General features: G+C 42.7%; 1 protein-coding gene across 1 annotated transcript in view; it reads left to right on the forward strand.

Moving 5' to 3' along the window:
- TULP4 (TUB like protein 4) overlaps window positions 1-13,624 on the forward strand; it is a 274,900-nt gene extending 261,276 nt beyond the window's left edge. The window contains exons 14-15 of the mRNA XM_077813272.1: window positions 1,963-4,535; window positions 6,652-13,624. Coding sequence (XP_077669398.1) covers window positions 1,963-4,535; window positions 6,652-6,768 — 2,690 coding nt within the window. The 3' untranslated portion in view covers window positions 6,769-13,624. The remainder of the gene's footprint in view (window positions 1-1,962; window positions 4,536-6,651) is intronic.
- The last annotated feature ends 1,813 nt before the right edge of the window (window positions 13,625-15,437 follow it).

A 15,437-nucleotide genomic window follows, 5' to 3' on the forward strand; every position in this document is an offset into this window, starting at 1 on the left:
AAACTAGTCTCTTAGCCTTTTCTTTCCCTCTCTGCCTTCATTTCCTTTTGTTGGCACCATGTGTTTCCTTTTAACTTTGCCACTTCTTCTCATTTTGACTCCTTTTCTTTCCCTTCTCACTGTCCCACTAATCTCCATCCTTTGCACTCCACTCTCATTCACTAATTCTGTCCCTGATCCAAAGGTACCAACATTTTAGAAAAAAACTTTTCCAAGATAATCCTATTTGAGGATGCAAGGACTTTAGGGGCTATAGGGGCAAGAATGTGTTTGGGTAGGAAGGTGTCAAGTTGAGGCTTGGTTGGGGGTACAGGAGGGGTTGAGACGAAGACAGGAGGATATCTGGTGGTTTGGGATGGTCTGAGGGAAGCAGGAGGGCAGTCGATAGCTCATGGGAAGTTGCCAGAAATGAAAAGGAGGTACCCGATTTGGCTTCTGCCCTTTCCACTCCACTGAAACAATCCTGGCCAAGGTCAGTGATGCTGATTTGTCAGCTTCCCTCAGCACTGTAGAGCACTCTTTCTTCTCCCATCTATTTTTGTTCTTTTCTTGCCTTCTGTGAATTGGTGCTCTTTTGGTTCAATGGCTCCTCATTGCCCTCAGTCTCTTGGTATCTCTTATACTCTGGACTCTCATTCACTCCCTTACTTTCAAATCTACTCTCTACCCCAAACCTCTCCCCATCTACCGAGTTTTGTATCACAAGCTACCATTCAAGCACTTCCTCTAGGAGTAGCACCACTAGTTCCAAGCTCAGTCCTGAATTTTTTGGGCCACACCCTACGTTGGTGTAAATTGAAATCAATTGAGTGACAGCAGTTTACATCAGCTAAGAATATGGCCCTTTATTTTTCCTCCTGACCTCTTTGCACCTTCTCCTTTCTCAGTCTCCATTGACAACTTTATTATCTCTTCCGTCTCCTGTCCTCAAAATCTCAGTGTCTTCTTTGACTCTTTTTTCTCTTTCTCCTCACACTATATTCAGTCTTTTGCTAATGATCTGATCCTGCTCCCATTGAAGTCAATGGGAACATTGCTGTTGATTTCAATGGGAGCTGGATCAAGTTCCATGTCTTGTTGCTACTTTCTAATGAATATCACCAAAATCTATCCTTTCCTCACTATCTCCACTGCTAAACCCTCATTTGCACCTGGGCCCTTTCACATTGATGAGTGTAACCTTCTCTTACACGTGGCTTTTCACCTATCCCAGTTCCAGTCTATTCAAAATGTTGCTGCTAAAGTCATCTTCCCTCCCCAGTGCTCTGACCAATTTACCCTATCCTTGAAACCTTTCATTGGCTTCCTGTCTGTTACGGCATCAAATCCAATACCTGGCAATCATAGTGACTGTAGCTGCCTGTCCTTTCATTTCCTCCATCCCACCCTTTCTCTCCCTATGATCCTCCCATTTCTCTTGTGGTACTGTTGCCCTTGTCACCCCTACCATGCTGTCCTGCGCTCTTGCAATACTCTAACTTTTCTTGTCCATCTCTGTCTCCTCCTTCAAATGCCTCCTAAAAATTTACTATTTCCATGAATCATCGTCCTAGCCAGCCTCAGCCTTCCCCTTCCTGAACGGTTGTTCTGTGTCTTGTCTACCTTAGATGACAAGTTTGCGCCTTCCTGTCTGTTGGGAAATTGCCACATAAATTTATAGCGCTATACAAAGTCATAACCCAGGAAAACACTTAAACCCATGTGTAGTCCCGTTGACTTTAATCTGGGACTACTTCCTTGCCTAAAGTTACATGCATATTTAAGTGCTTTGCTGGATCAGGGCCTAAATGATTGTCATTAGTTGGAGTATGAATGATGATATATTATGGATTACCAGATTGCCAGTAGCACAGATAAAATAAAGTTATTTTGCAGCACACGAGGAGGGAATCTAATAGTCTACTTTTTTCCTTTCTGATTATAGCAGTCTCTAAACTGTGCTTATTTTGATTCTTATTGCAGTAACTGGAGCATCTGGAGTCCCTGAGAACAACCCCCCCTGCACCGTCAATATCCCTATTGCTCCTATTCACAGCTCAGCGCAAGCTATGTCACCGACTCAGAGCATAGGACTAGTCCAGTCCTTGTTGGCCAATCAGAACGTGCAGTTGGATGTCTTGACCAATCAGACGACAGCTGTGGGGACGACAGAGCATGTGGGTGATAACGCAGTGCAGTACCCAGTCTCAAGCAGGTACTCCAATCCAGGACAGGTGATTTTTGGAGGAGTGGAAATGGGGCGCATCATCCAGGCACCACCTCAGTTATCCCTGCAGCCACAGGGTGCAATACAGATGGCGATAATGGATCACAGAGATGGAGACAGAGACCACGAACACCACCAAAAGGCAAAAACTTTACGGCCAGTGCAACAGCTGGCAGAAGGAGATGCTGTTGTCTTCAGCACTGCACAAGAAATACAACTGAACAAAATGAACCCGCCCCCTCCTTACCCTGGAACCATACCAGCTGCTCCCACTGCACCACCACCTCCCCCGCCTATCCCGCCCCAGCCACCTATGGATCTCTGTCTGAAAAAGGGAGACTTTTCCCTTTATCCAGCAGGACATTATCAGACCCCTCTTGGCTATGAGCGAATAACAACCTTTGATAGCAGTGGGAATGTTGAAGAGGTGTGCCGGCCTCGAACGAGGATGCTGAACACTTACACCCTGCCAGGTCCCGGCAGCTCTGCCACTTTAAGGATTACAGCAACAGAGAAGAAAATCCAGCAGCCCTGTTCCAGTGCTACCTTGAACAGGCTGACGGTTCCTCGTTATTCTATACCGACTGGGGATCCACCACCTTACCCAGAAATTGCCAGCCAGCTGTCACAGGGCCGTAGCATCACGCAGAGGCTGGACAGTAGTATTATCCATGCTACTCTGCGGAGGAACAGCAGAGAGGCAGCTCTGAAAATGGCTCAGTTGGTCGACAGCCAAAGAGCCACTTTACAACATCCACCAAAACCTAAGAGCAATGTTGTGACAGCACAGTACCAGCAGAGGGCACCGACAGCTTTATACACCTGTAGCCAATGCAGCAGTAACAGCAACACGAGTAGCAGCGGTGGTGGGAACATCAGTAATGCCAATGCTAGCAACAGCACTTCCAGTATTAGCAGTATGAGGCCTGACGTAACCACTGGGAGCAGTTCCCAGCACAGCTCTGTCATTGCTCACTCAGTCAGTACTTCGCCCTTGGCCTCCCAGTCCTCATACAATTTGCTGAGCCCACCTGATAACTCTCGTGATCGGACCGATTATATCAATTCTGCCTTCACAGAGGATGAGGCACTTTCTCAGCACTGTCCAGTGGAGAAATCGATAAGGCACATGCCTGTAGCCTTGACAGAGGCTGCCGTTAGTGTGAAGCGGCCACCCCCGTACCAATGGGATCCTATGGTGAGTGAGGAGATATGGGTTCCTCAGGAAAGGACAGCTCAAAGTTCAGTGCCCAATCCTCTCAAACCTGCTCCCCTAATAGGGCAAGCTCAGCATCTTGATATGTCTCGAGTGCCATTTGTTTCCCCCAAATCTCCAACCAGTCCCACTGCCACTTTCCAGATGAGTTATGGGGTTGGAGTACCTTATCCAGGAAGCTACAGTGCCCCTCCTCTCCAGGGAATGCAGGCCCCCTGCTCTCCCAAAGAAGCTCTGGCCCCAACACAGTTTGCACAACAAGAGCCAACTGTAGTGCTTCAGCCAGGTTATCCATCTAACCTCTCCTATTGCCCCTTGCCACCCATGTATCCAGGAAGTAGCACTTGCTCTAGTTTACAGCTGCCACCAATAGCCTTGCACCCATGGAATTCCTACAGTGCATGCCCACCTGTACAGAATTCCCAAGGCACTTTGCCCCCCAAGTCACTTCTTGTGGTGGAGAAGCCAGTTATGTCTCCGCCGCCAGCAGAGCTTCAGGGTCATGTGGGCACAGAAGTAATGGTGGAGACAGCAGATACCTTCCAGGAGGTTCTCTCCCTCACAGAAAGTCCCATTCCTCAACGGACAGATAAGTTTGGGAAAAAGAACCGGAAGCGCCTGGATAGTCGAGCTGAGGAAGGAAATGTGCAGGCTATCACAGAGGGCAAGGTCAAAAAGGAGGCAAGGACACTGACTGACTTCAACTCCCTAATATCCAGCCCTAGGCTAGGAAGGGAGAAGAAGAAAGTCAAGAGCCAGAAGGACCAGCTGAAGTCAAAGAAGCTGAACAAGACGAATGAGTTTCAGGACAGTTCAGAGAGTGAGCCAGAGCTTTTTATCAGTGGGGATGAACTGATGAACCAGAGCCAAGGCAGCAAAAAGGGATGGAAAACCAAAAGGAATTTGAGGACAGCCAGTGAGCTGGATGAGTTCAAGTGCCGGAAGGCCAATGAAAAGGAGGATGGGAGATTGGGAAGCCAGGGCTTTGTGTATGTGATGGCCAACAAGCAGCCTTTGTGGAACGAGGCGACACAGGTGTATCAGCTGGACTTCGGAGGACGGGTGACCCAGGAGTCTGCAAAAAACTTCCAGATTGAGCTGGAAGGACGACAGGTAGGATGGCAGCAGCAATTGCAGTGACAAGGAGCCCGGGGAGAAAGATACTCTGTTCTGCTCCCTTATCTCTGAGAGTGGGGTGCTGCACTGTGCTTCTAACTTACACAGATCTTCCTGCGCTTCTATAAAGAGCTTCTTAGTTCTGCTGGTAGCTCTGTGATCAGCAGTTTTTAAGAATGAGGTTCAGCCTTTACATATATACAATGAAAGCATGTTAATATCCTTTTCCTGTCAGACCCGGGGAAAGGCTCTCTTTTAATCTCACTACTTATCACTTCTAAAGAAATGTACTTTTAGTAAATAGTCTTAACCTACAGCATTACAGGGAAAAATCCAAGAATTTTGCTCTTAATACTGCAAACTCCAGTTGCACTTAAAAATCAAGTTAGAAATTGCTCATGATAGCTAGTTTGATAGCATTAGTGAATCCCAGTATACACTCACTCTCTCTCACTCACTCACACTCTCTCTCTCCAAATACATAAGGAAGCAGAGATAGAGATGTGAGCAAGCAACCAGTCTCCCTCCAAACCCCAAATCACTCCCAATGAACAGTGACCAATAGTACCTGTGAGGAGGCCAGCTGGTTCTTATTTCCAGAAGAGCAGAAACTATGGCCCTCCCATTGGAGTAGGAGGATCGTGTGCTGCTCATGAAGAAGAGGTCTTTAGATATTTCAGAAAACCAAAATCAGAAGAATGAGGTTCTCTCAGTTTGTCCAAGTGGGACATTAATACACAAAACCAGATCTTAGTGGGCTGCTGACAGGCTAGTATAGTGGCTAAGGCACTGGACTGGAACTCAAGGGAGCTGGGTTCAGTTCCTGGCTTTGTCACAGACTTGCCTGTGTGACCTTCAGTCAGTCACTTTTTCTCTATGTGTCTCAGTTTCATATTTGTAAAATGGGAATAATACTTGCCTACCTCCCAAGGGTGTTCAGAGGATAAAATATGTTAATGACCGTGAGGGGTTTGGATACTGCAGTGATGAGGGTCATAGAAATACCAAGATAGATTGTCAGCATAAACCAATGGAAATGTTAATTTGCTTACCTATCTTGACCACTGATACTGTCCAAAAAACAGATGGCTAATAACTTCAGAAGGACAAATACGAAAGCAGTGACATTGGTTTCTACCCAATATGATATATGCCAGTTTCCCCTTCAGCTTGTACTGCCCTTGTTTTGGAGGCCGGGGTCCAGATTTATAGATCTATAGATGTTAAGGCCCAAAAGGGATCATGATCATCAGAAAGAGACAGCAAAGGAATAGGTGTGAGTGTCATGTAAGGTGTGTGACCTTTGGCAGGTCTGTACACCACCATCAGAGATTATAGAGGCCTCTTCATACTGCTCCGGAGCTGTGCTCAGGGAAAGGATGGAGTCTGGTGAGCTAGAGGGAGATGTGAGCAGGCTGGAGTGATGCAAATTGTCCCCCTTCTGGTCTTATAAAAATTAATAAAAAAAGAAATCTTTCCCTCAGAGCTCCTCGCCTATAATTTCCTGGGTGTGCTGTGGTCACATGGAAGCCCTGGTAGCAGTTTCCAAGGAATTTGGAGGACCCCCAGAGATGATCTAGAGTCAAAGGGCCTTTGTGCAGATGGCCCTGGCCCTATGCATATGCCAGGGATCCACGTGCGTCAGAGGAGTTCTGCCAGGTTTGGGGCAGGGCCTGCTGTGGCTTTCTCCTGGGATAAAACTGCCTTCCTGATAGGGTGATGCAGTGGGATCTCTCTCTGAGGATCCCCTGTGGAGATCCTCCTCTGATTTGTCTGAAGGAGCAGATGGTATGGACCTTAGTCCTGACTCAGCATCAATGATTTCAGTGGAGTTAAATCCACTTACACCATGGCTGAATCTGACCTTGGGTCTTTTAAGGCTGTGTATTTCCTCTACAGAGTAGATTTCTATGGGCCAGATTGTGATGTCCTCACTCATACTTGTACTTTGTTCTGCGACTGGTCCTATTGATTTTGTATGGAGTAAGGTACTATTCAGTATGAATAAGGATATCACAGTCTTGCTTTTTGCCTTATTACTTCTTGGTCTCTCCCTTCTATTGACCTCTTGTTCCTTGTTTTTTTCCTCCCCCCACCTTCCACCCTTCCCCAGGTAATGCAGTTCGGAAGGATTGATGGCAATGCTTACATTTTGGACTTTCAATATCCGTTTTCTGCAGTGCAGGCCTTTGCAGTTGCTCTGGCTAACGTGACTCAACGCCTCAAATGAAAAGAGCAGAGACTGGAGAGAGAAAAACATTAACAAAACCTCCTAAGGGCCGAACTGGAAAATGTCAGGGCGGCCTGTTTTAGGTGCACAAAGGCGCCAGGGAGTGAAGAAGGCAGTAAAACTGGAAAAATCTCTTGGTGCCCAAAAGAGGGCATTAACTTTAGTCATTATTGGGGTGGGGGAGCTGTTTGTTTGGGTTGTTTTTTTGTGTTTTTTTTTTTTAACATTGTGCTGGGGTTTCAGAAAGAGCATCGGGTGAGAGCCATTCAGTGTTACGTTGGGAAATGTGGCTTTTGGCTTGTTGTGGTGGTTCTGCTGTGTTTGCTGCAGTAGCTGACGTAAGCTCGTAGCGGGGTTAAAAAAGACTGCTCTCTTTGGTAGACTGCCTTATATCATTCTGTTCTTTTTAAAACAGGGAACATAACCTTTTTTCTGGTCCAGTTTGTACTACTACATCAGTGATAGCAGGAAAAAAAAAAAAGCTATAATACTTGAAGACACAGGTTTCTTCTCTGATCATAGCTGAGCACTGCAGGTACCAAGGAGGTTTATGAAGGTCAATATTTAATTTATAAATACTGATGTATTATTCAGAAGAGAAACAAAACTGTTACATTGGATGGTTTCAGAACACATTTCATCGAAGAAGTTTGTGTCTGCTTTTTGTGTGTGCTGTTACTTGGGATAAATGTGTTTCACTAGATGATGGAGAACAGAGGAGGGAGGAGTTGTGAGAGTTGCATATGTACATGTATAGGTAAGCAGTATTCTTTGACTTGTACTACATGTGTGTAGTACGTGATGCAGCCTGGTGTCGCACATGGGCAAGGGCTACACCTGCTCCTCACTAAAAGATGTTTACACATTAAGAACAAAATTGTTAAAATAAATAAAATGGGCCCAGTGAGTAAAATTCTTCTAAATCTATGGTGAATCAGAGCATTGCTTTAATTGGGAAAGAGAAAGGCATGTGATGACAGTAGGGGATTTCTCATCACTGCTGCTTGGAAAAAAGGGAGAAAAGGAAGAAAATATTGGAGAGTACCGCCCCTTTCACCGATCTCCTATTGGAGTACAGCATTATAGGCTGTAGTTTGAATGGTTAACAGTCCAAAAACAGAATGGGAAGCCAAAATTTATATAGCTGGTTATGGCTTTTTAATCAACTATATACAGTAACGAGACTGTTTCTAACTGCAGTAGAAGTCTAATAGAAGTCAAAGCCTGTGTTAGGTGTTTCAATGGGTTGCTTTAGTGGAGAGAGATTCTGTTTATTGCTCTAGTGCCCTCTCTCTCTCTCACACACATGCGCACCCATTTCTCTGTTGAATACAGTTTGATTTGGAAATGCTTCCCCGGTACCACATGACAACCCTGATTGTTCATTAAATTAAATCCACAGTAGGTTGCAAAATGTAACTGTAGATTTCCTTTAAAAATACTCTTTCAAATCAGAACACATTTAGAAAGATGTGGTAGTGGCTGGTTTATCTCTGTCTGTAAACCTCAGTTTTACTCCTTACTAGGAAACCCTTCATAACTTTGTTTGAAACACAAACCATACACCAAGAGAGTAAAATACATCACTGTGATTGTTTGAAATGTCTGTAAAGGTAGGCTAGGCTAAGTAGTCTTGATTCATTGCAGGGAACCCATCGTGGGCCCAGGACCCCCAGTGGAGGAAGGGATGCAGCAGCTCCCTGGCTCTAACTTCCACTGGGGACTCTGAAACCAGACAACACAGGGTAGGTAATGCTGGCCAGAGCCAGGTTTTGACAAGGATATCTGGGGATGTGCTGATTCAGATGATTTCCCAGGCAACCTCCACCAGTGTGGCCCCAAAAAGACCCACCTGCAAGATAATGCTGCCCTTCGGTCATGGAGCCCCTGGGGAAAATGGTGGTATAATCCCTGTATCACCGTGAGGCTCAGCAGTCTCTGCTTCCACATGGGAGTGGATCAAGCCCAATATTTCCCTTGGCATTAACTCTTCTATTTGCTTTTATGTATTCACTTTTGTTGAAACTCCACCAATTAGGTGTATATCTTTCTGTTACAGAGGAACCCCACCCCCACCTCCGCAGTTATTTAGTAGCTGATTTTAGTAACAGCTTCTGGAGTGTGTGTGGAGGAGGAGGTAGACGGATCAAATGGGCTTGGTCCTGCTGACTTTGAAATCAGTGGGAGTTTGTCATCGACTTCAGTGGGAGCGAGATTGGGCCCAAAGTCAGTGCAGAATTACGTGCTGTCTAGGCAACAGGCTTATTCCTTACTCACATGATTTCAATGGCACTACCCATATGAGTGAGGATTGAGGGGCTTGACCCAATCGTGCTTCTGAAGAGATCCGAATAGCTCTAATTAATCCCATAAGCAGTATTGGAATATTGAGAAGTGTGCACTGAACACGTTGAGGCCAAAAGCATATTGATTCATTTCTTCTTTTAGGAGGAAAGGTGTTCTGTTGCTTTTTAGAAATAATCCTCTTAAAGAGACATTGTCAACTAGTTTTAGGCCAAGAGTGCAGATTTAATGGAATTACGTATGTTTGCACATGTTTGTGCTCAGCATACCTCATCTAAACAGAACTGTTTTCATACTGTTGTTTTCTTTAACTTTCCAGGCAAAGGTTTGTCGTCTTTTTTTGAACATTCCCCTGCAGTATGAAGAACCAAATTAACAGCAGCAATGTGCAAATGCAGGAAAACCAGAAAGCAAATGTGGCGAAAACTTAAGTGAAACCTGCCAGTCTAGTTTTATTATCCAGGATCCATTGGTATTTGGTTCTGGTAGCCCACAGGGTCTTGGAGCTTTCCAGACATAGAAGAAGGCCTTGTTCCCACCTTACAGAAGCACAAAAACAAACACCACAAATGGTGAAAATGATGATTTCTAACGTTCGTTCTGTTTTTATGTTATAAGGTAAAGAGTTTTTCTTCTGTAAGTATGTTGACAGTGTCCCTTTAAGGCAACAATTTAATGGCATAAAGACTACCTAGGGTTAGGGACAGATTCTGCCCTCAGTTAAGTATACACAATTCCTGCTGAAGTCAACTGAGTTGTGTATATGGACAACTGGGTCCTAAATTATGAGTGTACAGTTGCGTCCTAAATTATGAAGACAGCAGGTCATAATGATCATTCTCCTTTTTTTTTCTTCGTATGTTGAGAGAAAATTTAAGAAACAACTTTAAAAGCCCTCCAAACTAATACTTCCACTAGGATGATTTTAATCATGAAGATTGCTGTTGCGTTCAAGCCAAAACACTAATTTTACATTTTATATTTAAGTGTTACAACTTAGTTTTTGTGTAGACAATTGTAAGTTCTTCTAGGAAGAAAATAGCAACGTGTTCTGAATTACCTAATTCTTTTATACATACAGTAGTTTCCAGTAGTTCAATATGGTTTTCAAAAGCTTTTTTTTTTAGTTGTGCAATAATTGTTAAGCCAAGAGGCTTATGTTTTGTTTTTTGAGGGGTTGAGTTATTTTTTAAAGATAATTTAATGCAAATTTCCTGTTAATGTCTGAGTCAAATTATTTATCTTGCTTAATGTAATAAGTGATTTAGGGTTTATTTTATTACTATGTACCAGTGAGTTATACACACTTTCTTATTTATATGAAAAGAGGATCTTTGTAATTAATTGTTTGCTAGCAATATGTTTTGCTGCAAGAAATTGTTTAAGAATGTGTATAGGACTTTTTTTGCTGGACAATATTCAACATTTTATAATGTAGGGAAGAATCTTGTTTATCAGGCAGTTGGAAAAAGTAGATATGCTATTGGGGATTCTGTAGATTACATACAGTGTAGATTTTTGGTGGCTGGGGGGGGACCTGCAGAAATCTGTCCTCTATACTGTGTATTTTCCCATTATGTTTTAACTGGCTTTTTCAGTCACGGAGATGGTTTAAAAAACACAAATCATGATTTGCTTTCTTTTCTTAGAGCTAGCCTTGGTTTTGAGGTACAGAACAGAGGAGAGTTCATGTATAAAATAAGTGTTTTATATATGGCTCACTTTGGGTGACTTTCATCTTTGTGCAGAGGGCTAATACATAGCCTGTGCATCACTGAAATCCTATTTAAGGGGCTAGATTGCCTGTTGTGGTCAAGTTCTGCTCCTGTTACAGCTCCCTGATTCTGAGGCTAAGCTGAGCTGATCCACAGCCCTGGGAATGCTTAGAGTAGCTGAGAAGCTTTAATTGGCCCTACAATGGAGGATAGGCAGAGCGGAGCACCATTCCACCATGCGCCTATCTCCCCGACATACCTCCGGCTCCAAGAGTCGAGAGAGCAGCTCGTGCAGGACTTGACTGCACCAGCTTTACACCAGCAGTGACTTCCCCTGTGCCAGGGGATTTCCCTGCTGGCTGATTTGCAGCCAGAATCCATCCCCATTGCACTGCCTGAGTGGCACAAAGGGGCCAGATTTCATTTGACAATCTGGCTCTAGCCCTCAAAATGTGGTTTAAGTGGGTCCAAAAAATAATACACAGACCTTGTCGGCCCTCTGCAGAGGAGTGAATTTCATCCTGAGAACCGCTGGTACTATTCAGCAGTAGTACTATGGTTCTAGAATAGCAGAAATAAGGTGGGGTGGGGGGAGGAGATGAAAGTAGCATAAAGGAAAATTATTGGGTCAAGTTAATAGTTTTACATTCATTCCCAGAGCAGGCAATGGCAATTTCCATGTACAGTCAGAATGATCTTGTGTAGTAGTACAGTAAATTTGCACTAGGGGCCACCTCAAATAGCCACCATCTTAAGCAACCTCTTTGAAGTTTACCGTTTACCAAGGTTGACCGTTCCATTTTTGTTCCATGTTTCAATGAAGATTCACTGCCACTATGAGGTAATCAGACTTTGCTTGTGTTTTGAGTTGTTGCTTCAGATAATTTGAGTGCAGGTATTTCTGAAGTCTGTTTTTTGTGGCTATGTTACATTGGGGTGCCCCATGAGCACTTGGCAACTGTGTAAATCTTCATCTGAAAGGGTGAACATGATGGAGGAGGAGCAGCTTTGACAAAAAAGAGGGAAAAATTTGGCTTCTACTAGCTTGAAAGATGGTGTTTGCCAGAGCAGTAGTTAGTTGCACTATAATAAAAGTGGATATTTCTACAGGGCACAAACTACTCTACACTGTTGGCAACCTAGTGCTACGTTGCCAGCACAGAGTCCTATTGATTTTAGTACAATCCTGTATGGGCATAAGGGTCTTCACACATGAATCCCTCTCCGGGATCAGGGCTTAAGGCTGTTGCTGCATGTATCATGCTGGAGTGAATGAAGCTATATTACCATCTCCCAGGAGTGGGCTCAAAGGGGAATCATTTTAAGATTAAATTTTTTCAAGTGTGCACAAATACACAATCACACACAGAAACTTTAAGGATTAAAAAATCCAACCCAGCACAGAGCATTGCATGTTGAGAAAAGTTTTAGGAAAGAATTGCTTTGGGGTTTTGATTGTTTTGTGCTGCATCTGCGCAAATAGGAAAATAATAGCAAGAACAGTTAACCAAGTAAGAGGATAAAGGAGTAGTCACTGAAGCAATTTTTGTTATTAAAATTAAAAACAACTCTATGCCCATAATTCTGCAAATCTGTCTATGCAGGCAGGTTCCTGCACTGTACAGATTGACTTGAATGGGGCTCTGCAAGGGTCTGTCCACACAGATACAATTGAACAATTGGGACCATAATGACTTTGGGGGCTGAAAGACAACCCCAAACCACTTCTCTCTCCAAAATGTGCATAGAAAAATTGGATTCATAATGGTAGACAGATGTAAAGGTTCTGTAAATGTTCCTAGTTGTTCCCCTACAATTTACACTAACTCCAAATTTAAAAATAAAATCTGATACAGGAGATTTGGATAGTGACAAAGCTGTCTGTCTGAATGTTTACTTTGGCCAGATAACTGATTGTGAAAAGATGGCCAGATTAACAGTTGGTTCAAATAATAAGTGTTAAGATTAAAAATAATAATAAAATCGAGAGAAACATTTTCGTATAATGTTAGCAGATGATTGCGTTTTCAGTATTTCATCAAAATAGTGCTCAGCATAGTTCCCATCAATCTGTTATTTCCGGTTCCTTGTTGATAAGACTTGTAATTTTCCTTTCTTTTCTTTTGTTAGCTTGGTCTATGTTTTGCCTCTGCTTCCTATTCTTTTATTTCTTACTGCGTTTTTCTCTTTTCTTTGTGGATGTGTGTGTTGGGGGGGATGGTGTTTAAGATCTTGTTTGTTGTAGATGCAAAATATGTAGTGTTGTTGAATCGCATGAGGATGCATTTGATTGAAAAAGGCACGGTAGTATTGCCTGAAAAAGGTATTTTTTTGCATTTGTTTATAAATGCATTATTTTGGTACTGTAACTTTTGACATTATTTCTGAATTTATTACTACCGTTTTTGGCTTTATTTTTTTTTAAACAAGTGTGCAGTCATGCGGGTGCCGAGATCTCTAGCCAAATGACCCAGCATGTTCTTTTCAAGCCTTCGGGGAACTTGGTACACGGCTGCGTACTATTATATACGTACACTATTTTAAAAACATCTTTCTGGAAATGTTGGGTTTTTTTTAAAATATGCCATTCAGAACCAGGTTTTCATAGTAATTATAGACTTACCCTGATCTGCCTCTCCTTTTATGTATCTTGTGTAATAGATTGTATGGGTGGTACCTAGAAAGCATTAATGGTTTCCCTTTAATAACGTGGTTTGTCCAAATTCTTTACTGTCTACATGATTGAGAGATGGACTGATAGCCCTATTTTTCCTTGATGATTTGGAGTTGTAAGAGTTGTCCAGCTGTTGCTTAATAAAATTTTGCAGACTAGAAAATCTGTGACTCGTTTGTTGTATCTTGCTTCTTGTTGAACATCCTGAATGCTTTTAAAACAGGAGACTAGTCTTAATCGGAAATACCTTAATATTCCAGAGCCAGCTTTCTTATAGTTTGCTCTCCTGAACAACTACGTCTCTAGACTGGGATTTCCCTGCTCATTCGGAGACCTGCCCATCATACCTGCTGTCATTCATGTGGGAAGATGAAAGACAGAGTTTTTACAGTATGTTCTACTGTGCTTGGATATTAGGCAGTTTGCTCTTAATTGAAGTAAATTACATTTGGGATTTATGTTATTTTTCTTATTGCCACTTACATACTGGAAACTTTAATGTTACCTCAAGTGCTCTCATCTTTAATAAATAAAAATGCAATGACAGTTGATAGTGTGCCTCTGTTGTCTTTTTTTTTTTTTTTTTTTTTTTTTTACTGAAAAACAAGCAATGGGCAAAAATAAGACTAAAATGGATTACCTTGTTTTGTGATGCTAATATTTATAAAGCATTAAATGTGAACTAGAGTATAAAGTGTAATAGGGCAGGGCTTTTAAAATCCACTCCCTTGTATGTCACTGCCCAGTGTGAAGGACCTGCAGTCCCACATCACCATCACCTTCTGCAGATTTTCAGCTTTTTAAAAATTCTTGAGCCCTTATGGTTGCAAAGATAACCTTGATCCAATTGTAGCCTGATGCTGTGTTGTCTGCTGAGTCTGCAGACAGCTCTAGTGTTAATGCTGCTGTAGTTTTCCCAAGAATCGGTGGAATCAAATAAACAAGACTTTCACCACTGCAGTTCAGAACTTTGTGGTCAGCAATGAAACTGTGACAGGAATCATTTCACCCAGAGAGCTGCACTGGAGGAAGATGCTGCAATACAGAGGGGGGAAAAGGACCCAATGACGGTGGCCAGGCAGGGATGGAGGCTAGGCAGGTCCTCCTTGCTGACCTCTGAACTTGGGAGGAAAGAAATAGAAACTCCCTCTCTTAGCAACCAGATGGAGGTAAGTTAGTTTCAAATTTATCATGCACCCATTAGCCAAAGACCTATATTTATGATTAAATACTTAATATGTAGCCCACAAGTCAAAATGAGTGATTTTCTAGATCAGTTCTCATTAGTATTATTATTCTCTGATCATCAGGTTATATACTCTATCTCCGTGTGGCTGGCATACTATTTTGCTAAGATAGTGTTAACAATGAAATGAAAGGAGACAGTCTGCCTTCATTCTTAAATATTTTAAACTATTTGACAGCATTTAGCAATACTGTTGATACAGCGTGAATGGGACAGGCTGGGGAACTAAAGAAATGCCTAGCTGTGGAAGGAGCTGCATGATGTTATAAAAGGAAAAACAGCAGTTTCCATCAGGTGAGGTTCATTTCAGACCCTTCATCTAGTTCCTCATCCATGACAGTTGTGTGTTCTCTATTTCTTATTTTTTCTTCTGTTCACAAGAGGCAAATTTTCAAGTCTATTTTGTGTTTGACCAAAGGGCAACCTATTCATCTTTGAAAGCGGTTTTACTGTGTTGCATCCCTTGATATGTCCATCCTTTCCAACTTCACCACATACTTCCCCTGGACAAAGAGGAAAGCCATACAAGTTATATTTTAACTACCATAAATAACATGTCTTTGTTCTCCATTTTTCTGGTTGCTTTCCAGTTGGATGGCTTTTTTTCCTCAAAACAAAGGTGTCATTGTTCCCTTCAGTGCAGAGCTTTGGTGAGATTAATCTCTTCCTTTTGCCTTGACCACTCTGCTGTATGACTCTTTGATTTCAAAGCCATTTAAATAATCTGTTA

Source organism: Eretmochelys imbricata, chromosome 3, assembly GCF_965152235.1.
Source record: "Eretmochelys imbricata isolate rEreImb1 chromosome 3, rEreImb1.hap1, whole genome shotgun sequence".
Classification (NCBI taxonomy): Eukaryota; Metazoa; Chordata; order Testudines; family Cheloniidae; genus Eretmochelys; species Eretmochelys imbricata.